General features: G+C 44.5%; 2 protein-coding genes across 7 annotated transcripts in view; both read right to left on the bottom strand.

The window, feature by feature from the left end:
* The window catches only part of SERGEF (secretion regulating guanine nucleotide exchange factor), a 96,999-nt gene extending 92,299 nt beyond the window's left edge, over window positions 1-4,700 (bottom strand). For 5 of the 6 annotated variants that reach the window (XM_035120430.3, XM_088666727.1, XM_088666738.1 and 2 more), the window contains exons 1-3: window positions 4,577-4,698; window positions 1,169-1,307; window positions 149-304 (exon numbers count right to left, since the gene is read on the bottom strand). In XM_035120430.3, the coding sequence (XP_034976321.3) occupies window positions 149-304; window positions 1,169-1,307; window positions 4,577-4,621 (340 nt within the window). In that variant the 5' untranslated portion in view covers window positions 4,622-4,698. Of the gene's footprint in view, window positions 1-148; window positions 305-1,168; window positions 1,308-4,576 lie in introns of all 6 variants that reach the window. The other variant, XM_035120412.3, reaches the window with a different exon arrangement.
* Window positions 4,701-5,720: 1,020 nt separating this feature from the next.
* On the bottom strand, window positions 5,721-25,098 carry TPH1 (tryptophan hydroxylase 1). The gene is made up of 11 exons (XM_035123378.3): window positions 24,908-25,098; window positions 18,877-19,014; window positions 17,081-17,264; window positions 15,255-15,355; window positions 14,751-14,818; window positions 14,101-14,297; window positions 13,653-13,788; window positions 10,903-11,029; window positions 10,292-10,387; window positions 9,025-9,158; window positions 5,721-7,737 (listed from the first exon to the last, which is right to left on the bottom strand). Exons 1-11 carry the CDS (start codon window positions 25,031-25,033, stop codon window positions 7,563-7,565), a joined length of 1,482 nt encoding a protein of 493 aa, XP_034979269.3. The 5' UTR covers window positions 25,034-25,098; the 3' UTR covers window positions 5,721-7,562.
* Between the last annotated feature and the right edge of the window lie 334 nt (window positions 25,099-25,432).

The raw sequence follows: 25,432 nt of genomic DNA, 5'->3' as shown, positions 1-25,432 counted from the left end.
TCTCCCATTTCCAAAAGCTCAACAATGTATAGCCTTGTGATTTTACATATAGCTCACTGTAAAGCTTTTGAACAGTTATGGAGACCCGGATAAAGCTTGGAGCTTTCACATCATGTAACACTTGTTTCCGCCTAGTTGCTAGATTTACCTGCAAGTATGATGGTAAAATCCCAACCACAGGCAACTTGTACAACAGGACAACCAGACAGGGAAATGCATAACGTAAAATGTTCCACATCTTCAGTATGACCAAGTCCCAACTGCCCATCTTTATTTTGGCCGCATAAAAAGAGTTCTCCAGTGTCTGCAAAATGAACAAATACTATCAGGAACGTCTGCAGAATAAAAACATATGCATATTTTGACCCAATATTCACTGGCACTTTAAGAACCGATAATTGTTATTTGTCCAGAAAACTTGAGGGAGTGTTGATACTAACAATGCACAGTCCTTTCTTCCTCGCTTAGAGAACTGCACTCCAGAAAAGACTGAAGCACTAGGCTAGTGATGGGGAACCTGTGATGCTCCAGATGTTGTCGGGCTCCAAGTCACACCATCCATTCATATGGTGAATGGAGCTTATAAGAGCCCAACAGCATCTGGAGGGGCACAGGTCCCTCATCCCGACACTAGGCAATCCAAAGACAAAATGAATCATATTGGGAAACAACACTGAACACTACTGTTACGTCTCCACGGCTCCAACTGGGGCACTTCACTTTACAACTTAAACCGCACAGCCTCTGTGATGAACAGCTAGGAGACCATCACAGATGCAGCCGCAGCACATGCAAAATGTGGAGGACTGTACGTGCTGCATGGGCACATCTGATCCCAAAATAAGTCTCATGCAGATTTGTCCTGAATTAGCTCATTACTATTATTTGAGTCACTGTGTAGCTCATCAGCACCCTCCACACACACACACACACACACACACACACACACACACACACAATGATGAAGAACAGCAAAGCAGCAAAAATTCGAAAGCCTTATCCACCATTTGATGGCATAAAGAGCATTTCATCATCTCTTTTTAAAGAAAGATGGAAAGAGACATTGTAAAGAAACCAATGAAGTCGTATATGGGTAGCAACAAGAGAGTTAAAAAATTAAGTCTTGCAAGTATACTATGGGCAGGAAATATTAATGCCAGTTTCTTACCAGTAACAATTACAGAATGTCCTCCTCCTCCAGTAATACTTGTGATGTTTTTCTGACTGCAGGGCAATTCTTTAATGGCCTGGGGCAGGAGTACATCTTCTTTATGACCTAGACCAAGTTGTCCATAGCTGTTTGCTCCCTAAGGATATAAGAAAAGCCCTGCTGGATCAGAACAAAGGCCCATCTAGCCCAGCATCCTCTTCTCACAGGGGCCAACTAGTTTCCTATAGGAAGACCAGAAGCAGGACCTGAGGACAGCAGCGTTCTCCACACTCCTGATTCCCAGCAATTGGTATGGAGGCATACTGTCCCCGACAGTAGAGGTAGAATATAGCCATGATGGCATGATAGCTTTGTCCCCCATCAGTTTGTCTAATCATCTTTTAAAGCCATCCAGGTTGGTGACCATCGCTACATCTTGTGGGAGTGAATTCCATAGTTTAGCTATGTATTGCGTGATAAAATACTTCATTTTGGCTGTCCTAACATTCCTAATGTCCTAACATTCAGCTTCTTTAGATGGCCTCGAGTTCTAGTATGAGAGAAAGAGAAAAAAATCTCCCAATCTACTTTCTACACATCATGCAGATTCTGGACTGCACCTTGTTGCATTGAAAGGAAATCCTTCAAAGTTTAATGGTATGAGCAGTGGCAGTACTGAGACCCAACCACTCTTTTTTAAATTAAAAAAAATCAATAATAAGGATGAAAAAGTAATTAATTGAAATTATACATGGAAGGAGACTTGCTTGAAGCAATTCTAACTGTTGCACTATCTTGCAAAGGGTTTGACATTATCAGTCCAAGTGTAACATCAGAAAAGATTTTTTTGCAACAGTTCTGTACACTTCTGTCCTTTGCAGCTGAGGATTTCCTGGACTCAGGAAGTCAATGGTGCAAATCAGTCTAGACCTAATTGTAACATAAATCTCATTAGAACCACTAGCCCTTGGGCTTTCTCCCCAGGGAGAGAGCTTCATCTTTTAAGATTCTTGCCAATGTCACTTTTGAATGGCTAAGTGTATGTGCATTTCATATTCAACCACCCGCCCGCCACAAGTTGGAAGCATAAAACTGCCAGGCATCTGTTCAATCCGGCTGTTACTTGGAAGCAAGTCACATCAATTTCATTGAAAGGTACTTCTGAAAAATAATTTCAGGATCCAATACACATATATTTTACAACATCCATCCATTACTTTTACAATGAAATGCCATTATGTGTTATCCAGCAAGACAAATCTTGGCCACCTTAGGGCATTTCCACATGTCATCCTAAGAAGTATTTCTGAAGTCATATAAATGCTGCTAATGAGATATAATTTGGGGGGGGGGACAAATGCACATCCCAGCCATCTCAGGTTTTGCATATGTCTTCAGGGTCAACATTTTTTTTTAAAGCTGGTTTAAGCCTGTCTGCAAAGTTTCATATTTGATACAGAAAATCTGTTAAATAAGAACTACAAGACTTAACAGCTTGCTTTGGCATGGCTTTTTTTGGACATTGAGAAATATTTATGCTCTCTGAAACAGACTAGCTTCTCAAAGAGTAGAAGAGAAGGCATTATATCCTGGAATATTTAGCCTTATTGGACAGCTGTGGCATGTGTGCAAACATGAAGTTAAAGCTAAGGAGGCAATGCTCAAAACTCTTTACCAATTCAATTCAGTTTCCTCAGCTCCACCAGAATTATACCTAGGCATGTCACATGCATTACTTATAGTAATGGCATTGGGACAAGACTTTAGGGCAGACACCCACTCAGAAGAATCAGGAGGACCCTGAAACACAAGTCTGGCTAGCCACATTTTTAAGTGAGGTAATGCACATTGTCATCTATTTATATTTCATCTGTCTGACAAAAAGATCAAGGTGGCACACGGTCTCCCCCTTCACCATTTTATGTTAACAGCAACCCTGTGAGGTAGATTAGGCTGTGAAATAGTGGCTAGATTCATGGCTAAGTGGAGTTTCAAACCCAACTCTCCCAGGTCTTCTTGGAATACTCGACTAACAACTACACCAAGTGGGCAGGGACAGACAGCCGTGCTTAATTATTAAATTGGAGAATTTATCCATAAAGCCACCTCTGATGACTTAGAAGCTCCGTTCTCCACAATGCATGGATATTAGCTAGGGTTAGGGACTCACATCCCCAGACACATGCTGCTGTTTGTACCTCGAAGTTCTAAGGGCAAATAAAAATGGCCTCTACTGTGGCAGATGGACAGACACCAAGGCTAGCAAAACATTTTAATCACTCTCCACAAACCATGGGCAAACGAACCAGGATGGGAGGGCCATGAAAATCAGAAGACACTTTCATCCCTGGGCAACAGGGAGCAGCATTGGCTTGAACACTTTACAGGGACCCAAGATTCACTTGAGTCATCTTGGGTGGGTGTGTCCTTCTTGGTGCTTGAGGGATGTCTAAAATGGATTTAAAATGAGTTCACATTTGTGAGGCAGCGGGCTCTGCTGTCTTCCCTGCAAGCAGAAGCTTATACCTTTTGAAACAGCATGACTCAACAACAGGTTTAGCTGTTCCAAGTGAGAATCTGGGATGCCATATGTGCAGGGCCACATTTAGGTTTGATGATGCCCTAAGCTACTGAAGGTAATGGGGCCCTTTATATGTCCAGCTGTTCTTTTGTCAAAAACAAATTGTCACTGTTTTTTGTGTTGAATATATGCTATCTGGTAATTTATGGACCTAATAGGTATCTAAAACCAGTGATATTTTAGGCAGCAGGCTAGCAGGTGGGGCCCATTACTTACATCATAGGAGCCTACACAACACAAAACACTGTTGCTGTATGTAGGTTTCATTTTATTTTTTATCTTATATTTCGGAAATGTACATCCAGGTTTTTTTCCTTTAAATTTTTTTGGGGCCCCCAAGAGAGTGGGGCCCTAACCTATACCCTGTTTAGCTTATACGTAAATCCGGCACTGCCTATGTGCCTAAAACGGCAGAGCGCTGAAGCCATGGAGCTTCGCCTGTTGGTTTGCTGCCTGTCACGCGACCCTTAGACACAGCCTGCTCCTATTGTAGTTTCATTAAAATGGGAGGGGGAGCACCAAACAGCAAATCCGACTAATGTCTTGCATATTTCGATGGATCCTTTCCGAGAGAGGGGTTTTCCAATAACATCCGTCAGGGGCGGTGGAAGGGGAGAGGGAGGCTGATGCGATGTGTGCGGGAAAACCATGTCAACAGCTCGATTCAGGCTCAAAGCAGCGCCGCCGGAGCCCGTGAAACTTATTTGCAGAGGACCAACGCAGCAACATCCCACCCGACCAGCAGTAAAGAGCAAAGCCCGACCTCGCTCCTTTCTTCCTCCCCCCGCATATGCCCGTAAGGCGGCCGCTTCCGCCCTTTTTCTGGCGCCGCCACAGGAACTTACCCAAGCGAACAGCGCCTGGGTCGGCTCCTCGCGCACGGCGTCCATAGCGTCGCAAAAGGGGAGGAGCCACTCCCGGAAGCAGCCATGGATCCCTCCTCAGGCCGCCTGCACTGACGTCAGATGTGGGCGTGGTCTGCGTTTCCCCGCACCTTTGCAGTCGGGCTCCGATTGGTGGAAGCGGAAATCCCGCGCTCCTTTTTGGTTACGCCGTGCTCTCTCGGCATCTGCTCAGTTGTTAGCAGTGCGGAGATTGTAGAGACTTGTTGGGTTTGCAGTGTTGGATCTTGCCTGTTATCTACGCCCAGCTGTTCCTGTTCTTACTTGGAAAAATCGCAGAATGGTATTTCTAGCCAGGGATCATCTAGCCCGCCAAGCCTCTGCAGTGCAGGAATCACAACTAAAGAATCCCTGGCAGAGGACCATCCGACCTCTGTTGAAAAAGCTCTCAGGGAAGGAGAGTCCACCACCTTCAGAGGAAGTCCCTTCCACTAGAGAAGCACTACTGTACTGAAATTTGCGTAAAACATGTGCATACAAAAACATATTGTGGGAAATGACGGTCAAATATATCTAGTAAACTTGGGACTGGTTAAAGCATGAAGGGGCAATTCCTGAATCCAGCAAGCGTTAAATCTAATCAAGGATTCAAATTTCCGAAATAGCCAGATGGTGAGATGATTGGTCATTAAGGGAACAAAGGAAGTGGGTCTGTGCCAGACAGCCAATGAGTGGGCCCTCTCCCTCAAATCACTGATAGTTAAAAAGTCAAAGGAGAGTTGTGTGATGTGAGCTAGAAGTTAGAAGCAGGGAGAAAAGCTGCAAGCTGGAAAGTGAGAGAGACAAAAGTGATGTTTGATTTCTGTTTGAATTCAATGATGTGGCTATGGGGGAGCCAATGCCCTCTTGGGGTGTTAATGCTGTGAACCCCTCCATTGTAGGCTCATGTATATATGTATAAATAAACCATATTTTACCTCACTCTGAAGGAAACACAAACCCTGGGTAAGCTCCTGGCACTCCTGCAATCTCACACTGCTCAGAGATTTGGGTTGTGTTATAACATTATCCCACTCAAAATTTTATTGCCACCCAGCTTCAAGATTTTTCAAGGCCCCAACTAACAAATAACACAAAGCAGTGTGTTGCTTGAAGTTCATTTTTTAATTTGAAAATAGAGAAAAAATGGGAAATATCATTTAGCTAAGCATTCTGACTACTTAACAGTTCTAGCACCACAGTAAATTCACTGAAATTACTAACACAGATGACAAAGTTTACACATCCTAAAAACTGAATATAAATATTTAAATATCTGAAACTATATCTACTTAGATTTTAAGTGAATTCTTGGATCCATCAAGGTCAATTGCAAAACTACAACCGGCTTCAAATATTTTTTTTAAAAAATCCAAGTCTTAGAGTTTAAGGTGCAAATACTCATTTAACAGTACAATGTTTTTCTCTTGCATTACAAACATAACACAGACCCAAAAATGTCTAATAAAAAAGCACAGACATGGCATAATCCAGTTCATTTCAGGAAATGCTACTCTTTGTAGAAGCCCAGAAAATCTGTTCCATTACTTCCAGTTGTTTCAACTGCAATGATTTATTTAAAAAGTTTCAGATTCCTAAAAAACAATTCTAAGTTAAGACAAAAGTAAGTTTTATCTAAATATGAAGGCATATCCAGTTCAGAAGTAATTCCAATGAGCCTCTATCTCTTGACATCTTGAGAATAAATTGGAACAATGAGCACAGGTTCTTCTGTAGCAAGTCATTGTCCCTCCCATATTTCTCCAACTACACCACCCTCTACCTTTTCACATAGTACAAAAACACAGGGGTTTGGGGGTGTAGGTTGGAGTAGGCTATATGATGCATAAGGCCTAAAATACACTTCAAAGCTGGTTTATCCTAATTTGTGCTCATTTTGCTATTCATTTTGCTATAAATTCATCACTGAGTAGTCTCTAGAGCAGGGGTAGCTAGCCTGGGGGCCCCCAAATGTTGCTGGATTGCAGCTTCCCTCATCCTTGGCCACTGGCCATCCTGGAGGGCACTCATCGGAGCCAAATGAGAGTATAATGGGATGAAACGACGCTGAATCAGCTTCCTGCCAGAAGGAGATCCCTGTTCTCCAAGTGCAAGTATATCTAGATGCAAGTTTATTGGGAAACCTAATATGAGAAATGGCACGTGCAGAGCAACTCAAGAAATAAATCCCACTGTATTCGCTTGGACTGGATTCCTACATAAGTGTGCATCGAATTATAGTCTTCATCCTTCAGCTGAAATAACTATTGAATCCTTCTTGAAACATGATGGCACCTGCTGTACATGGTTTGAGGCAGGGGTGGGAAAGCTGTGGACCTCCAGGTGTTGATGGACTCTAGCCCCCATCAGCCCCAGCAGAAATGAACTGGGATAAGATAATGGAGCTGCCTGGTGTTAAACCTGCTTCACACAAGCCAATGGGATGATGGGAGCTGGAGTCATCCCTGGACTGGATGACAATAGGTCCTCATTAGATCTTGGTTTCTAGCTCTAGCCATTCTTCAGTAGTAGGTAGAATGAGCCCTCATTGGACTACATGGAACCACTTGCCTATTTCATTGTAACTATTCCTAAGTCCACAAGCAAGTTGCATCTGCTCTCCTTCCAACTTGCTGAGTGCGTGGGTGAGCCATAAAAGAGAAAGGGAGAAATAGTATGCAAATATTGGTATGAATGTTTCCGGGGGGCATAGTTCAAAAACGAAGTATTTCCTCGTGATTTAGCCTTTGGTTTTAGGAAAATGGCATCCTACTTTATATATTCATTCATTCATTCATTCATTCATTCATTCATTCATTCATTTATTGAGTATACCACCCTTCATCCGAAGATCACAGGGCGGTAAAGCACACAAAGAGTATTTCCATGTCTAAAATGGGACCCAATCCATAGGTGCCAAGTGTGGAGTGGTTGATGATCCCTGGAGAGGTTAAATTCCCAGCTGCTTGCCCATCTTGGTCAGGGCATCACTGACAATGTCCAGTTCGTGGCGTAGCTCATTCACCACAGTAGCAATGCTCCTTGTGTCTTTCAGGATCTGAACGCTTTGTGTATACGGGTTGTAATTCACTCCAAAGGGGCGCCTGATTGTCTTTGCAAACTCTCTGTTCAGATGGAAGAAAAGGGGGAGTAAATTTCCAATGAAAGCCCACTTAAACCTTCTCAATGTAGCTGGCAGCCAAGGACCATTCCTTGTATGTGTGTGCTGCAATATCTCAAGTACCGCTATAACTGGTTCATAAAAACCAAAAAGAGAATTGCATTAATTCATCAGAAATGATACTCCAAGGGAAGGGATGTCACCTGCATAGCGGAAAAACTGTTGTCAGATGTGATGCTGAGAATGACCAGATCCAGGGACAACAGCTCAGGAAAGAGAGGGAAACAAAGAAATGAACTGGGATAAGATAATGGAGCTGCCTGGCGTTAAACCTGCTTCACACAAGCCTTGATGTGACACAACAGCACCATACACTGCTTTTAAGCTCTTGACATATATATATATATATATATATATATATATATATATATATATATATGTAAACTGGGTATGTTCCTTTGTCTCCAATGTTCAACAAAACCGCTTGACCGATTGAGGTGAAATTTTGACACAACATCATATGCGAATGTCCGAAGGCCATAGGAAAGTCTGCTAAGACAGATGGCACACCTGTGCCAGGTAAAACCCCTAAAACCCCATGTTTCAAAACACACCACTCAGACGAAAATGCATGCTGGGAAAAGAACCAGGTTGCAAACCAGCGCCCCCTAGCGGCGGCTACACTGGTACTGCACCTATAAAACCTTCCCTCTCAACAGCACCTCGGCTCCTGTTTACATACTAGGCTGAAGCCTTTTTAGACTAGGCCGAATGGAGGTACTGACTCGCCTGGGTGGGGGTTGGGAGGAGGAGGGGACGCGATAGGTCATGGGTCGGGACAGGGTAGGGGGAATCACAATGATAAGCCGTGGGTGGGGGGGAGGGGCGGGATACATCATGAATCAGCACAGGGTGGGGGGAATCACACGGATGAGCCACAGCCACGCGTGGCAGGGCCAGCTAGTTATCATATAATTCTTATAACAGCATGGAAATGCATTGTTTTACTTCCATGTTGGGGAGAGGGAGGCAAGGCAAGGTGGAGTTTGAGAGATAGTGGCTTGTTTAAGACCACTTAGCAAATCTGCACAGAGGTAAAACTTGATCGGGGCACTTTCAGATTCATGGCTAAGCCTTGAGTCTCTTAGCCACCACACAGAACTGTTTAGCCAAGCTCTTGACCACAAAGGGGTAGTGGTGAAGAATAGCTAAGGTGTGTGTGCCCCCCCCCTAAAAAAGGTGGCTAAACAAAGACACCTTTCAATCTCCCAGGTGTTCTTAGCAAACTTACCTCATCTTTTCTTTTGCATCTTCAAAGCTTTCAGAAATAAAGTAAACTTCTTGGAACGTTGTAATCATGCATTCTTGCTTGCAGGTGACACTGGGGTCAAAGGGCTTGACTCTGGCATTTCCAGACAGTGCATGCTGGTGGTCAGATGGAATAAAGCGACAAAGATTGGGTTTTGCATATATTTGGGACCTCAAAGGTGACAAGTGTATGGATGTCATGAATTTATGTTCTAAGGAAAATCGCATTGGCAGAATTGGCAGGTATACATGAAAGCAGAGTGTCCTTCAGAGACCCTGGTCCTAAGCCAGTGATGGGCAACCATTTGAACTTGGTGTGTCAAAATTCACAAAAAAACTGAGCATAACTCAGGTGGTGTGTCACTTCGAGAGAAAAAATCATAATTTTGCGATATTTATATCTTAAATAACAAAAATGTATAATTGTAATATATAACTGTATTTAATAAACCAAAAACTAATTAATTAACCAAACCAAACCAAAAAACCCTTATTTATCGCAAAGTGCCCAGAGTTGTTGAGCTTTTGGGGGGGAGCTGCTAACCAAAGTTTTGGAGGTTTTTTTGGGGGGTGCAAAAGTTGCTTTGCTTTTTGGGGGAGGGTGCCCCAAAGCTGCTGCGCTTGGGGGGGGGGGAGAGAACAGAAATAAATGACGAAAAATACCTTTGCTGGAACTAACACGCAGCACCGACATAGTCTGCCAAAGCACCAAAAAACCCAGCACAGAACGGGTTAAAAAACGAACGCTGTTACACCCAATCATAGTCTGCCAAAGCGCCAGAAAAAAACAGCACAGAAAGGGTTAAAAAACCAATCTCTGGCTACCAGCAACAGCGGAGACAAGCTGTAGGAGGAGTGGGAGAACAAATGGGGGGCGAACCAACAACAACAGCGTGAATGAGCCGATGGGGCGTGTGCCAGCAGTGAGGGCTCTGCTTTTCATGTCTGACACACGTGTCATAGGTTCGCCATCACTGTCCTAAGCTATATAGTGCTCTCTAGGGCCTAGATCAAAACCTATCACCTTACACTGTGTCTGCAAACTGACTGGAAACCTGTGAAGTGTGTTTTGTTTGTTTCTTAAGACTGGCAAGTTATGTTCTGACCAGTCAGTTCCAGTCAATAATTTGACCATCTTGATAATGTGAAAAGCATTAATGTGAAAAGCATTCCCTGAATGTAGAAGGTTTTTTGAACAATTTGCATTGAAGACCCATTGACTGTAGTTGGAAGAGACCTTTAAGGCTTACTTTCAGTTCACTGATAGAAGAGAGTAAACCGGCTCCATAGGCTCTTAGCCGGCCTTCTTGCTTACATAAGCCAAATTCTACTGTGAAGAAGTAGCACTGAGGAGAAAAGAAGGCAACACAGTGAGTCTTTGACAGAGATGCAACTTGATAAAACTCAAGCAACAAGTGTTTTCGTGCTCCCTTTCCTAGATGAATAGCAGGCACAAATGTTATTTCTCCTTTAATGTGGAACCCCTTATACCCCTTATACCCTTGGCTTGTACCATCATCCATTAAATGCAATTTAAAACACCCAGACTTCGGATTCAGAAAACCCCTAAACCCTCAATTCATCCCTGAGAAATGATGGCACTCAGGAGCCAAGGCCCTTTGTATAGCTGGGAAATGGAATATAATTTAAACACTGTTCAGTATAAAGACAGGTTCTCTAATTTGGCCATGAGGGAAAAAAGTGGTGAGTTAGAGGCCCTACTATAGGTATCTTCACTGAGTGAGGTGGCAACTACAGAAAGGGCCTCTTCCATGGTGGCACACACAAGGTGGAATCACTGAGGTAGTATCTATGGAAATGAGGAACATGTTGCACAGAGCGGCACATATCCTTTACTTACAGTTGCCAGCTTCTGAACAGCTTCATCAGATGCCCCAAGGGAAGCCAAGCCAATTTCCTGAGAGAATTGGGCAAAACTAGGTTCAGCAAGAAGAGGTACATGGCCCAAAAGCTCATGGCAGGTATCACTGGAAAACACGAAAAGCAAGCTAATGTTGATCCAGGTAGGTTGTTCCTTACTGTTGATGTGCAAAAGCAAGCTCATCTAATATAATTAGGTAATAACTGCCAAAAATATTTAACAATTGAGGAGGAGGAAACCCTCCAAGCATCTCATAGCACAATAGAGAGATCAACACACTTGTTGGAGCATGAGCACACATGAGCTACATGCCAGGTACACAAAGTGGTTGAGAAACTTGGTAGGCATGTGCAATTACAAGAGCACAGAGAGTGGGGGGATTTTACATGGGGCTAACACACATGCATACCCAGCCTGACAATCTCTTCTCTGCGGTGGAAATGATGACACGTGGACATAGCCTATTTGGTGCAGTGGTTAAGAGTGTCAGACTAGGATCTGGGAGATCAGGGTTCAGTTCAGTTCATAACCCACTCAGCAGGGGCGTCTTAGCCATAGAGGCTAGTGGCGCGGGGAACCATGGCACCAAGTTCTGGAGGGCACTGGAGGGTGCCACGGAAGAGGCAGAGGCCGGACATGGCGCCTTCCCGCATCAGCTCGTCGCCCTCGCCCGCCTCCGCCATGCCGAGCGGCACCCGGAGCCTCCGTCCCGTCGGAGCGTTCCCCGCCCGGAGGGCTGCCTCTTGCCTTTCCCATCTCCCCCTCGGCGAAGGGGCCCTCAGGGCATGGCAGCAGAAGCTGCCGAAGCGCCAATGCCCACCATGATGCACGCGCACTTCGCCAAACCCTTGCAGCATGTGAGGGCTGCCAGTAGGTGGCTGGCCGCCAAGGGTGAGTCCCGGAGCCTCTGCCTCTTCCCCACTGTAAAAAGGTGAAACGGGGGGGGGGAGGGATCTTTGAATGGGGGGGGGGCGCCGGCGGGATCTTTGAACCACGGCACCAGATATTCTTGAGACGGCCCAGCCACTCAGTTATGAAACTCGACTGATTTTCGGCCAGTCACCATCTGCCAGCCCTTACCTACTTCACAAGATTGTTGTGAGGACAAAATGGGGAAGGGGAAAACTTAATACCCCCAACTTGAGCTCCTGAGAGGAAGGAGGTGGTCACCAATGGAATCATTACTTTATTTATTGAAGTGGTATGGGTATCCTACTCTACATTAGAAGCCTGCATGCCAAGTTTGAACTACTACTTCTTGACAAAAAATGAGGAGAAAGATGACATGAAATGGGCCTTCCCAAGGAGCGCCTACATTATTGCAAATTGTGTAATGTATGTGAATTGGAGTTGTGGGGATGGCAATAGGTGCAGAAAGTAAGGTTATTGGGCTGGTCAAGCTCATGGAGTAGCAAAAATATGCATGATAATGAAGATGAGAGTGTTAAGAGTGTCAGACTATGCTTAGTATGATGATGCATGCTGATGATGCATGCTGATGAAACGGCTAAGATCAGGGGTCCCCAGACTTACCGCGCGGCGGGCCGGTGCCCGCCGCGCCGACCGCGCGGTGGGCCGGAGGGCGGGGGAGTGCGCGCCCGTGCGCATGCGCACACGCACACGGGCGGGAAAAAAATCGCCGAAAATCACTTGTGCGCATGCGTATGGGCCTCCCCCGACCCGGAAGTGCACCAGAAATGACCTCTTCCGGGTCGGGAGAGGCCCATACGCATGCGCACAAAGGATTTTCGGCGGGTTTTTTGCCGATTTTTTAGATCGTCGCTGCGCCGCGCGCCGTGAGAGCGGGCGGCGGCAGCGGGCGGCGGGGGTCGTCGCGGGCCGGATTGGAAGGCCGATTGGGCCGCATCCGGCCCGGGGGCCGTAGTTTGGGGACCCCTGGCTAAGATCCTAGGCTCTTAGATTAAGGAGCTCAGAGAAAAGAAATCCTAAACTTATTTTGATTCTTCAGTTGTACTAAAATAAGTGGAAGTAATTCACATTGTGAGAGCTTGTTGTTGTTTAGTCGCTTAGTCGTGTCCGACTCTTCGTGACCCCATGGACCATAGCACGCCAGGCACTCCTGTCTTCCACTGCCTCCCGCAGTTTGGTCAGACTCATGTCTGTAGCTTCGAGAACACTGTCCAACCATCTCGTCCTCTGTTGTCCCCTTCTCCTTGTGCCCTCAATCTTTCCCAACATCAGGGTCTTTTCCAAGGATTCTTCTCTTCTCATGAGGTGGCCAAAGTATTGGAGCCTCAGCTTCACGATCTGTCCTTCCAGGGAGCACTCAGGGCTGATTTCCTTAAGAATGGATAGGTTTGATCTTCTTGCAGTGATCTTCTTGTGATCTTCTTGTGAGAGCTAGGCTTGTGTTAAATACATTTGACAGCCCTCAGTTACAAATTCCTTGCTCTCAACACTGTTCCCTGCCCCCACCTCTAATTTACGAGAGCTAACATAAACCAAATTTGATCCACATGTTTGAAAAGGAGAGCATTACTCTGTGTTGATTTGTACAATGGCCATAAAGTCTAGCTTTAGGCTGTAATTCTATGCCCTGTTACTTAGGAGTGAGCCCCACTGAGCTCAGTAGGACTTACTTCTGAGTAGACAGGAGAAGGATTTCATTGATTGACACCAAGCTTTCAAAATGGGTACACTTTCCTGGAATAAGTATAAATGTGCATATTATTCGGAATAAGGATTAAAAAATAATAATAGCTGCTTACGGTTCTGGTGTGTAAAGCGGGTCAGAACTGTGTCGAACATACTGAGTGCAGTGGAATACTCTGAAGGCTAAACCCGCCAAGAAATCTCTGGGTGAGAGGTATCCGGCAACTGGGCGGATAGTAAATCCAGTGCGCTCTGCAAAAACCAAGATGATGGCCAATTTAGAAGATAAACATCCAGCCAAGTCCCCTCACCAAACACCCCTGTTGCAGCAGTTCAAACACATGGAGATCTCTAGCATCTTGTTCTTCATCAAAGCCATATTGCAGGGGGAGCCAAGATAAATATATTTGACTGCAACTCCCATGACCCCCGACCACTGGTTGGGGCTGATGGGAGTTGTAGTCCAACAACATTGGTTGGGCACCACGTTGGCTATGTCTGTCCTATTAAAATGGTATCATTGCCTCAGCAAAAACATCTGGTCAGATAGACCCTGTGCATTACCTTTTAGAAAACGTGACACATCTTCCAGCTGGGGTATGTTGTCTTCTCTGTACCCACAGTACTTGGCTAGCAAAGGCAGGTTTTTAAGATATTCTCTGCAAGCATGGGTTGGGTAGAGTTTATGCAGTTCTCGGAATACTGTGCCCCAAGTCCTGATCTCCTCCTCGGTGAATTCAACTTTTGGAATTGGGTCGCCACTATGACAAGAAGACAGAATCAAGGGTTGGCTTTCAGAAACGTTTGTCAGAAATGAAACATTTGTTTTCAAATAACACTTCGGAGTCCTAGTTTTACCTTCAATTCTGTGTGCATCCTTTGTGTTACAATGTGCAGGAGACACTGGGCTGATCATGGCTTGGGAATTTGGATTGGCCAATAATAACAACATAAATGGTTTTGCCTGGTCTTGCAGGGTCACTGCAATGATTTTGGAGGGAAGTTTTATTTTGCTGTGCTGAACTCTAGCTTGGATTGGCAAAGGAGCTAAGCAAAACTGGCTGACTGGCATACTCTGTGATCCATAATATATTCTCAACGTCCACATTAGTCAATCAGATTATCAATACGCAAGTCTCCAAGGCTTTGTCCCTGGTCCTGAAAGGTTCCTGCCCCATCTTTAGCAAGAGGATTTAACAAAGATTGACACATACTGTTTGTAGTTCATGGCCAGGTCTGCAAAATACTTCCGTCTCTTGCGATAAACATTGTCTTTGAAACCCTAAAAGTGAAGCAAAAAAATTAAGCCCCGTCAGTCTTTGTGATTCATGTTGAGTTGCAGCCACGGTGGCCAGAATGAGTACTGCAGTCAAACTTAATACATAACAATTACTGTAACATGCTTCTACTCCTACCCACCACCCACCCACCCAAATTGAGGGGAAATTTATCTTCATTCTGCATGCTTCTTGACTATTGCTGTTTTCGGATGGGATTCAATTACATACTGTCAAATTCAGGTTGTACAATTATAGCTCAGTATTATCATGTTTGACATGTTAGTATGTTAGTATGTTTATTGTGCATCAAACTCTGATATTGGAATACAAGTCTAAAGTATCAGATATCCAGATATTCAAAGTACGGAAAGTGTTTTGAGGAGCTCTTTAAAGGCAACAGAAATATTATGAGAGAAATGCCAATATGAATCTACTCACTGGATGGTCTGCATCCAGATCAGAACCATACATAAGAACACGATTTGCACATTTATCCAAATCCGAGATCTTCTTAGGGAACCAGGGGATATTTTCCATATCTAGGGAATGAATAAAAACCCATATAGCTATTAATAAAATTCTACGGAATGTATAAAACCCACATAGCTATTAATAAAATTAAGCTTTCTACGAAAAGGAAACTGTTCTTATGGCCGGCTATGACAGCTAGAAAATGAAATCTAATTTCTGAGGAATTAATGTCAAGAGGAGAAGAGAACATCTTCCTATCTGACCTTCGCACAACATTGAGCACTTCCTCCTGTGGTAGATATGGCAAAAGGAACAATGATACTAAAAACAGGGGAAGAAAGTAAGTTTAGCTCTTACTGCTTGCCTCAGGGATTCAGCTTAGCTGTTGCTCTCACACCTTCAACCCTCTGCTGCTGAATAAGGCAAAAAGGGGGAGGCTGAGGTGTTGCTTACAGGAAAAGGCTTTAAATCTCAAGGCTGTGGAAACCATAGCTGCCAAGTTATCCCTTTTTTACAGGGATTTTCCCTTATGCTGAATAGGCTTCCTCGCGAGAAAAGGGAAAACTTCGCAGCTATGGTGGAAACTGTGGCCTTCCAGGTGCCAGCATGGCCAATCCTCAGGGAGTTGTAGTTCAAAAACGAAAAGGTTTTAAAGGAGAACAAACCAAAGTCACAAGTTCCGAATGTAAACCCAAATAACCAGAAACCCCACATATTGGGGGAGACCCAGGAAAAAGAAGCAGATTTCTTTGGTTTGCTCACTACATAATTTTGCAGGCCCTGTATTGAGAAACGGATATTGTTCTACTGCATTGTGGCCATTTGTACTGCTGCAAGTGCTGGAGACGAAAAGAAAGTGAAATAGTATTCAGAATTGCATAGGTCACAGAATGGACCTACAGCTCCTCTGGCCCAGCTCGCTTTTCCTAAGGCAGGGTCCTCCATTCCTGAAACCTCCATTCATCAAACCATATCTGACTTCTACGGAAGGTCTTGAATCCCCATTAGTATGATGGCTCAAGTAAGTAAGGTAATGCACAGGCTACAGGACACAGGCAGAAAACATTTGAAAGCAATAGAAAATTTGTGATAGGGTCAACTTCATTTCTAAATATAGAGCAGGATTAAGCTAATGAGCCCTGCGCAAGAACTTCCACTTGTGCAATAAGGCTTTCAGTCTCTCTTCCCTTTATGCCTTCAAGATTGGCTCAGGAGGGAGTTTTGGGAGAACCCCCATAACATAACAGCAGGTAGGGGGGTTATTCCATCTGGAAAGCCAAAAGAATTACCCTGATGGAATGATTGCCTTAGCATGCCATCAAATTCCTCCTATGGTGATCAAACGGACCCTAGTTGTGAATCAAGCCCCATACACTTAGGTTGAAACTCCTAACCACATGGGAAGCCCAATCCTATGCCAAATTAGAGGTACCGGTATCTATGACAAATTGGGGATGTCTAATTTTTCATGGGATCACAGCCTTATGAGATGGAATTTATATTTAAAATCATGCTGCTCCCTTCCTAAGCACAGGTTCACTTTGCCCAGCATTCCCATATCCAACCAATGTCTGTATCTTTCTTTTTAAACCTCTCATAGTAGAAGGAAATCTGTTTTAAACTCCTGTAAACCATCCTTTGAAAGTGCATTAGATGAAAAGAAAAAAGGAGAAGCCTCTCTAAAGAAAAAAAAACCAAGACATTGTTTTTAAAATCTAGTACCACAAACACTGGCATGTGATCACACTTTTAAAGGGCGTGCACTTCTAATAAATCATTATTTTCTTCCTTACCATCTTCCTGTACGAGGAAATTGTCTGTCTGGTTCACGGATACCACATTGGCATGGGATTTCAAGAGATGGAAGATCTCCTCAAGCTGTTCCCTGTTACTGTCACAATCTACAAAGATCTCAAACTCTGAATTTCGTCTCCTGGATTTTCGAGATTCTATGTGCACCAGGTTCACATGTTTTTCCTGATGGATAAGAAAGACATTTTTTTTCATTGGTCAATAGCACCTGAGGACCAAAATCTCTGCTAGTCACCCCTTCCTCTGATATAGCTCATCACACATACTAATTAACACAAAATAATCTACACTTTGAATACACTCCCCGCCATAGTGAAAAACCTTCTGATAATACTTCTCATTTTCAGCATGATAATTCACGTATAAAGACAAAGAGTAAAGTAAGAGAATGTATGCATTAGCCCAGGCATCCCCAACCTGCGGTCCTCCAGATGTTTTTGCCTACAACTCCCATGATCCCTAGCTAACAGGACCAGTGGTCAGGGATGATGGGAATTGTAGTCCAAAACATCTGGAGGGCTGAAGGTTGGGGGTGCCTGCGTTAGCCTCAAGCTTGTGCAGGGCACCAATCATATCTCCTTCCCTTTTGTGTACCAGAGTAGAAGAACTGAAGCACCCACTTCTGGCTTGAATCCACAGTTGCCCATGTGTACTTCAGGAGGGCAGAGAACAAGGCCAGTGAGGGATGCAGTCTACAGAGAGACCTGGAGAGCTACATTTGCCCCAGGTCCCACCCCTCCTCTAGAAAGTGCATAGGCACAGTTTCTTTACTTTCCCCCAGAGAAGTGGTTGATTGACTTCAACCTTAAATTACCAATCATATACTGTACTGATAAGCAGTGCACTATTTAGTAAGAAGATGCCACAAAAGTGACCGTTCTAATGCCTTCTTTACACATCATGTGTAATAGTGAACTACAGGGACACTTGGAATAACAGTTAAAGCATCTCTCCCAGGGTGGAGGGAACCTACAACTTGCCCCCTTGGCACATTACACTGGAAATGTGGAATCAGCACCATCCAGCGCCCTGGCACTAAGGTCCCTCCAGCGCCCCCCTCCAGAGCCTCTCCAAGGGTCTCGGGGTGCCAAGCGGACCACGGCAGCAGCGGGAGGCCACCTCCGAGGACTCCGCGCTACGCCTCCTTCTCGTTTCCCCAGCGCTGGGTTCCGCTCAGTCAAGCTTCGCCACCAGCGCGGGACCAGCAAGAGCTGCTTGGGCGCTGTGCGCGTGCTGGTGGCAAAGCTCGACTGAGCGGAACCCAGCGCTGGGGAAACGAGAAGGAGGCGCAGCGCGGAGTCCTCGGAGAAGGAGAGAGACGCGGCGCAGCCTCTCAGCTCGTGGAGCGCAGTCCTGGTCAGATCGCCGGAACCCTGCGCTCACTTGGCGCCCTTCCAGCACCCTCCAGCACCCGGCGTCGTGGTTCTCTGCGCCACTAGCCTCTATGGCTAGGACGGGCCTGATCAGCACTTCCACATAATGTGCAAATCTGCCCTGAGTAAGTTACAAATTTTCAGAGGTGTCTGAAACGCAAAACAAACAAATAAATTCTTCTCCAATACCCTTAAGGTTCAGTCCTTCAGATCAGATTCTGGGATTATATCTCATCCTCCATTTGGAGTGCACAGTTGTATGGTTTTACTATTTTAGGTTTAGTATTTGTTTGTTTATAAAATCTAAAATCTTAATACAGTAGCAAAACTCATCATGCCATTACAGAGGTTGTTGCTATCTTTACTCTGTACCAGCTGGACACAAGAGGGACTGGACTGCTTACCTGAAAGAGCTTTAGGGCTTTCACAAGCCCTCCAACTTCGTTTTTTAAAGAAAAAATGACGGCAGCTCTCCCCCTTTCAGATGCATTGTCTTCATTCACTTTGTTGTCATCATTCATCGTGTAGTTGGACTTGTGGATCTAAAAATGATGCAGATGGCAAGCAGAGTTAAGTAAGTCAAAGTTTCAAAACAAACCTTTATTTATTTATTTATTTATTTATTTATTTATTTATTTATTTATTCAAAGCTGTCTCCCTTAGGCTGGAGAATGGGGTGCCATGAAAGGCAGTAAATTCTTTATTTAATGTATTGATATTATATTTTAACTGCCAGGGAGGAGAAGAGGCGTTTGTGTGATTTTCTGCCCATAGCTACCAAGTTTTCCCTTTTCTTGCGAGGAAGCCTATTCAGCATAAGGGAAAATCCCTGTAAAAAAGGGATAACTTGGCAGCTATGTTTCTGCCTCAGGTGCTAAAAAATTACATGGCTAACTTTGGCTAGTCCTTTAACATGGTGGGATGAGAGGACACCATTTGCTGTTGCACCCCAGGAATCAAAATGAGATGGGCTGGCCTTCTTAGTAGGTGATAAAGCTCATATCCATGCTGAGAAGAGCTTCATTTGTTGATATCTACAGAGCAAGCAGCTACTTTCAAAGGCAGGCTGTGCTGTTTTTTCCCTGCCCGGTCATTCAGCAACCCTAGCTATCGCTTTGTTTCAACTATACCAGGCATGTCCAACAGGTAGATCGTGATCTACCGGTAGATCACTGGACGTCTGCGGTAGATCACTGGTAGATCATTGGCTCCCCCCAAAGAAGCTGAACAACTGTGGCTCCCCTAAGAAAAGCTCAACGTTTTACCTCCTCCCTGGAAAAAAAACTCAACAACTTTGACTTGAACCCCCCAAAATGGGGTAGATCACTGCCAGTTTTTAACTCTGTGAGTAGATCGCAATCTCTTGGGAGTTGGCCACCCCTGAGCTACCGGTATACTAACAACAAGTCTGCATAGCAGCCTTCGGCCACTGTGGTTTCAATGCTGTAGTGAAGAACTGAAAGCACAGGAAGTGGCCGTTAAAATAGAAAACACCTTTTCCCCAAGCTACAGACATCCTCTCACCCCTGCCAAGAGTGGAAAGCCAGCCCTACAGACTGTGCAGGCCACAAACACTCATAGAGGCAAGTAGAAGACCAGCATGTCTTAAATCACCTCGTCCCTGTATGCCCTGAAGGAAAGACTTGTGTTTCATGAGTACATCTAATAGTTGAAATAAAGACAAGGTTTATGTACCTTGAGCCAGTGATGGGGGACCTGCAGCCCTCCAGGTATTGCTGGACTCCAACTCCCATCAGTCCCAGCCAGTTTGGCCAATAGTCAGTGGTGATGGGGGTTGTAGTCCCATGACACCTGGAGAACCACAAGTTCCCCACCTCAAAGCAATTCTGTACCTGGGAAGGGATTATATGAAGAGAGAGAGAGGAGGTGACAAGCTGTCTATCTTAACCAGCATTAAATACCCAGTATACCTACGTCTCCACCCCCATCGTTCTGCCCAGCGCCGAGGGCCTTCTGGCAGCTTCCTTACCGCGAGAAGTGAGGTTAAAGGGAACCAGGCAGAGGGCCTTCTCAGTAGTGGCGCCCGCCCTGTGGAACGCCCTCCTATCAGATGTCAAGGAAATAAACAACTATCTGACTTTTAGAAGACATCTGAAGGCAGCCCTGTTTAGGGAAGTTTTTAATGTTTGGTGTTTTATTGTGTTTTTAATATTCTGTTGGGAGCCGCCCAGGGTGGCTAGGGAAACCCAGCCAGATGGGTGGGGTATAAATAACTTATTATTATTATTATTATTATTATTATTATTATTATTATTATTTGAAATATCACTAAGGGCTAGTTCCCACAGTGCACTTCCTTCTCACATTAGCAGGCCTGACCTCCCAAGCTACATTACAGTGCTATGTGTATTCCATCACCTCCATTGAGAAATGTCACATCTAAGTTCTTGCCTAGAACTGGCCATCTTTAAATACCGGTTTTTAACAATAAAATGAAAGAAGATTTCTTACTCATTGTTTCGGAAATGAGCTTGGAAACATCTGAAAGCCCCAAAGCCAGAGAAGTAGCCGACAGTGGACCTCCAGCATTCAATAGGCAAAATTTAATTGCTTCAACATGCAGAAATCGGATTCTCTTTGCACAGAAATGTGAGTGTTTTGAATGTGGAGTTGCTGAAAGGCATCTATGAGGTGGGATGAACCACTGTGTTAAACTTCCCACAGACCTCCTGTGGGCAACAGTGAGAACAGGATGCAGGACTAAATTGGTCTGATCCAGCAGAGCTCTTCTTATGCACCCTACTAAAGCCGTACTGAGTGACAATGACATTCTCTAAGAATCTATTGCAAGCCACATCCACTTATGGTGGCACAACTTTACACCAAGCCTAATACTCTTGAAGAACTAAACAGGTCCCTTTGTTCCGGCTGCACCTACACCACTAATTCATTAACTTTCCAAACTGCCCTCCCACAGATAAGATGCCACAAGGAAGAGCCACGTGGCAGCTTAAAGACTATATGCTTTATTGTGACAGAAATCCATAATAGCTTGTGCTCCAAGCAAAAATTAGATCTAAGCCTCACATGGATGAAAACATTCTTACGTCTCCTATTAAACTTTTTTCAAGTGGCAGAGAATCTGCTTATAAGCGTTCATGTGACTCTTTTTCAGGACATCTGATGCTCCTTGATACGTATATATATTTTATTTGGTTTTTCAGATTAAAATTTTACAGTCCCATATCCAATGTGCAACATAGAAACGGGATTCCAGGGAGTCTGCTGAATTTCCCTCCTCCCCTTTGTGGGACCTATTGTTAATTATTTCCTCCTGCGTCTTTTATAATAATCCAAATCTTTTACCTCTCCATTGTGTCCAAAATTCACCATTAAACTACAAGTGTAATTCTGATCCTACTAACAGTTTTAACTTTTTGCAACGGTTTTAATGACCTTTTTGTCTGATGCTGCCCAATAAATGCTTAGCTAGCTCTGGGTAGATCCAGAAAAGTATGGCTTTATGCTCAGGAAGGAAAGAAATAGTCAATATGGATTAGTTTTTATAATTCTGAAACAACCCTGCTTACATCATGTTTAGTACAACCTACTTGAGTCTAAAATCAGTAGCAAACCTCTCCTTAGGGTTAAATTTATTGTTTATTTATTTGTTGCATTTAAATACCACCTTTTTCTCTAAAGAGAGGGTGTACATTGGTTTCCCCCCTCCTCATTTAATCCCCACAACAACCCTGTGAGGTAGGTTAGGCTAAGAGGCAGTTTACTAGCCCAACGTCAGCCTGTGACTTCATGACCAAGTGGAGATTGAACCCTGTCTTGGGTTTGCCTATCTTGATAGCTAGCCAGCATAGGGTTGATTGGTTCCAACCAAGCTGCCAACAGAAAACTCACTCATTAGAAGAACAGGCTTAGTTTGCTTATGCAGACTTGCCTCTCCCCTAATCTGCTCCAGATCTCAAGAAGAGGATCTTCAAACTGCTGACATCAATGGCAGGTTCAGCAAAGGTAAATCTCCTCTTACCTTCTAAGCTAGTTTTCACGGCGCTGTCTCCTGCAAGACCCCCAGGGCACTGCTTAGCAGCCTCAGTTCGCCATGTACTCCTCGACCACTAGCTGTTGGTGGCTATTAATATGGCTCTTATAGTTTGCAAAGCTCTCTGTTACATGGGTGGTTTTTTAACACCTTTGAATGCTTTGAATGATTGGAGTGATGGGGTACAGATATATTAAATTCAGTAGCAGCAACTGGAAGCCTGTGCCCCAAATTTGGTTCCTATAAATCAGCTGTCTGGCACCAGCAAATGTAAGGTGGGGAAAGTGGCATTTGTAGTAAAATAACTTGCTGACAGTCTCCTCTAGAGGGGCTGTTCTTCCACCATTCACTCCTGTCTCCAACTAGCCCTCTGGGGAAGCCAATTGCTGACCAATATAATATATATTTATATATTCTAATACCTTAGATGGGGTAGCAGGACTGGGTAAAATGGTGATGATATAGCACAGCTGGATAGATAGCAAAACACAGTCAAGGGGAATAGGGGAAAGTGAGATCATCCTTATGAAGACAGACTTAAACCATTGGGAAGGTTAACTCAGATGACTTAGATGATGGGCTTATATTATAATATGATTAGCAAAGTTGGGAGATTAGAAAGGGAGAGATTATTCACACCTGCATGCAAAACAAACTATCAAGTCATCATTGGTAGGCAGTGGATTAAAGATGGTAAGCCAAAGGAAGGACTCCGTCACAAAACACACGGCTCATGTACAGAACATCTTGTCACTAGAAGCCACAACGGCCACCAGCGTCAATCACTTTTTAAAAGTTTCATTGTTAACACTGAGGACTGGTCTTTCAGTGGCTGTAAGCTATGTGAGTCCCCCAAAAGTGCAGCCTCCAGAAATACCGGTAGCATCTTCATCATCATATGCTGAAGGGTAACATCAGGTGATGAGCACAGCACACATGCCTTGCTCATGCATCTCCCTATTTATTTATTTATTTATTTTTGTAGACAGAATGGAGAAGTTCAAAGGCACTTGTATGTCATTTAGCGTTTACTAAAGGCAGGGGCTAGCCGAAAGGGGTCTAGGATAGGGAAATGAGCATTGGCAAAGAGGAAGATAAATAAGATGCAAGTTAGACATTGGGTGGAATCTGAGTGCAACATCATGCTCAGTCTGCGGATCCCTTTTTAACACTCTCTGATGCAAGGGTGTCCATCTGCACTACCCTGCAAATATTCAGGGTATTTCTCATACTGAGATATTCCTCAGTATGTCATGACCTCTTGTACACCAGATGGACAAGGGGACAAAGTGGACACCCCAAAGTACACACAGGCAGGGAATCTCTTACTCCCTGGAAGTCCACATGTCTGCGAGGATCAATCTACACAGCTGACTTTCCACAGGGCTATTCAGAATAAGAATGGGTGCCCACTTTTTCTCAGTTACATGGCTACAGTGCCTTCCTAAAATGCTGGTGCCCTTCATTAGATTAATGCCCCAAATTTATAATAATAATAATAATAAATTTTTATTTATACCCCGCCCTCCCCAGTCAAAAACCGGGCTCAGGGCGGCTGACACCAACAGAACCACAATAAAACATAAAAACAATTAATTATATTATATTATCAATTGTGGTAGGACGATTGGGCAATGAGTTTTCAAATTGCAGAGCTGAAACGGAAACTTGCCCAGCTTAATCCTCATTTAGTCATTTGAAGGACTGTGTGCTTTTTAGCCATTGTGACAGTTGCCAGTCCCAGCTAGGGAGGAGCACTTGCTCTTCATTCTCCACAAAGTCTCCCTGTGTGCTGCTAGCTTAGATCCATTAGCTGACCTGTCTGAGGGTGTTTAAACAAGTGATGCTGTAAAATGAACCTTTCAGTCTGGAATTGCATCACTTGTTACTGGGACAGCCAGTGGGAGAGAGCGGGGCGAACAGAACCGCACAGCTGGCCGAATTTGCTGCAGAATATGCACTAAGCAATAGCATATACCTAGCATTTTGCATAAATTGGAGTTAATTTGAATATATTGTGCAACATTGTGAAGAAGGTTTCGATTCTTCCACTCCTAAAAAGGAGGTGTCATTTCTTGTGGAGGTTTTAAGTCCCGTAGTACTTGATGTACTTTTACTATAATATAAAGCCACACACGAACGATGTTCTCCCAGCAGCTCAAAAACTTTTTGCAGTACAATGTGCTAAAATATCATCGCTCATATATTTAAAAATGCAGCTGTGATCTGACTACGAGACGATTCTTCTTCAAACAGACACAAACTCATTAAAAGCAAAGCAAAACAAAAAAAAGTCACCGTGGCTCTCTCTCTGCATGGCCATGTAGTAGACCAACCACGGGAGATCTCCTGGATCAGGAAGGAATCTAGAAGAAGTGGAATGAAAGTCAAGAAGCGCCTCGCCTGCTGCGCACACCTACCTCGTTGAGGATGGCCAAAGAGGAGAGGTTGCCTACCACGTTGTTGAGCTGATTCTCGCCGAAGCTGGTGTTCATGGAGTCGAAGGATCGCCCCCTCCTGGGAACCTCCATTCTGCTGGTGTACATGCTGTGACGCCGCTGGCAGAGCTGGCTGCAGTCGGTGGCTCTGTGGCTGCTCGGCTGTGCGCGCCTCCTGGGGCTTGGCTATTTATGGGCAGGAGGAGGGTGGGGGGTCCCAGGAAGAGACACGCCTAATCTCTAGCAAGGAGGGGGGTGCGGGAAGAGAAGAGCCCCTCCCCACCCCCACGCTTCACGTGGATGCAGAGCAGCAGGGCCGGCAGGCATCGGGAAGTAGAGGCAATAGCCTTCGTCTTTGTAATGGTTTTGTATGCTCCGGAGCATTCAAAGCAGGCTCCGGGGCGCACACTCAAATTCGACACTCTGCATAGCAGTATTCAGTTTCAGGCAGTGCCGGTGTCGGGCTATTTTGCACCCTAGCAGGGCCGGATTTAGGTTTGATGAGGC

The sequence above is a fragment of the Zootoca vivipara genome, chromosome 1, assembly GCF_965207765.1.
Source record: "Zootoca vivipara chromosome 1, rZooViv2.hap1.1, whole genome shotgun sequence".
NCBI classification, from domain to species: Eukaryota; Metazoa; Chordata; class Lepidosauria; order Squamata; family Lacertidae; genus Zootoca; species Zootoca vivipara.
This window is presented reverse-complemented; position numbering and strand designations above follow the sequence as displayed.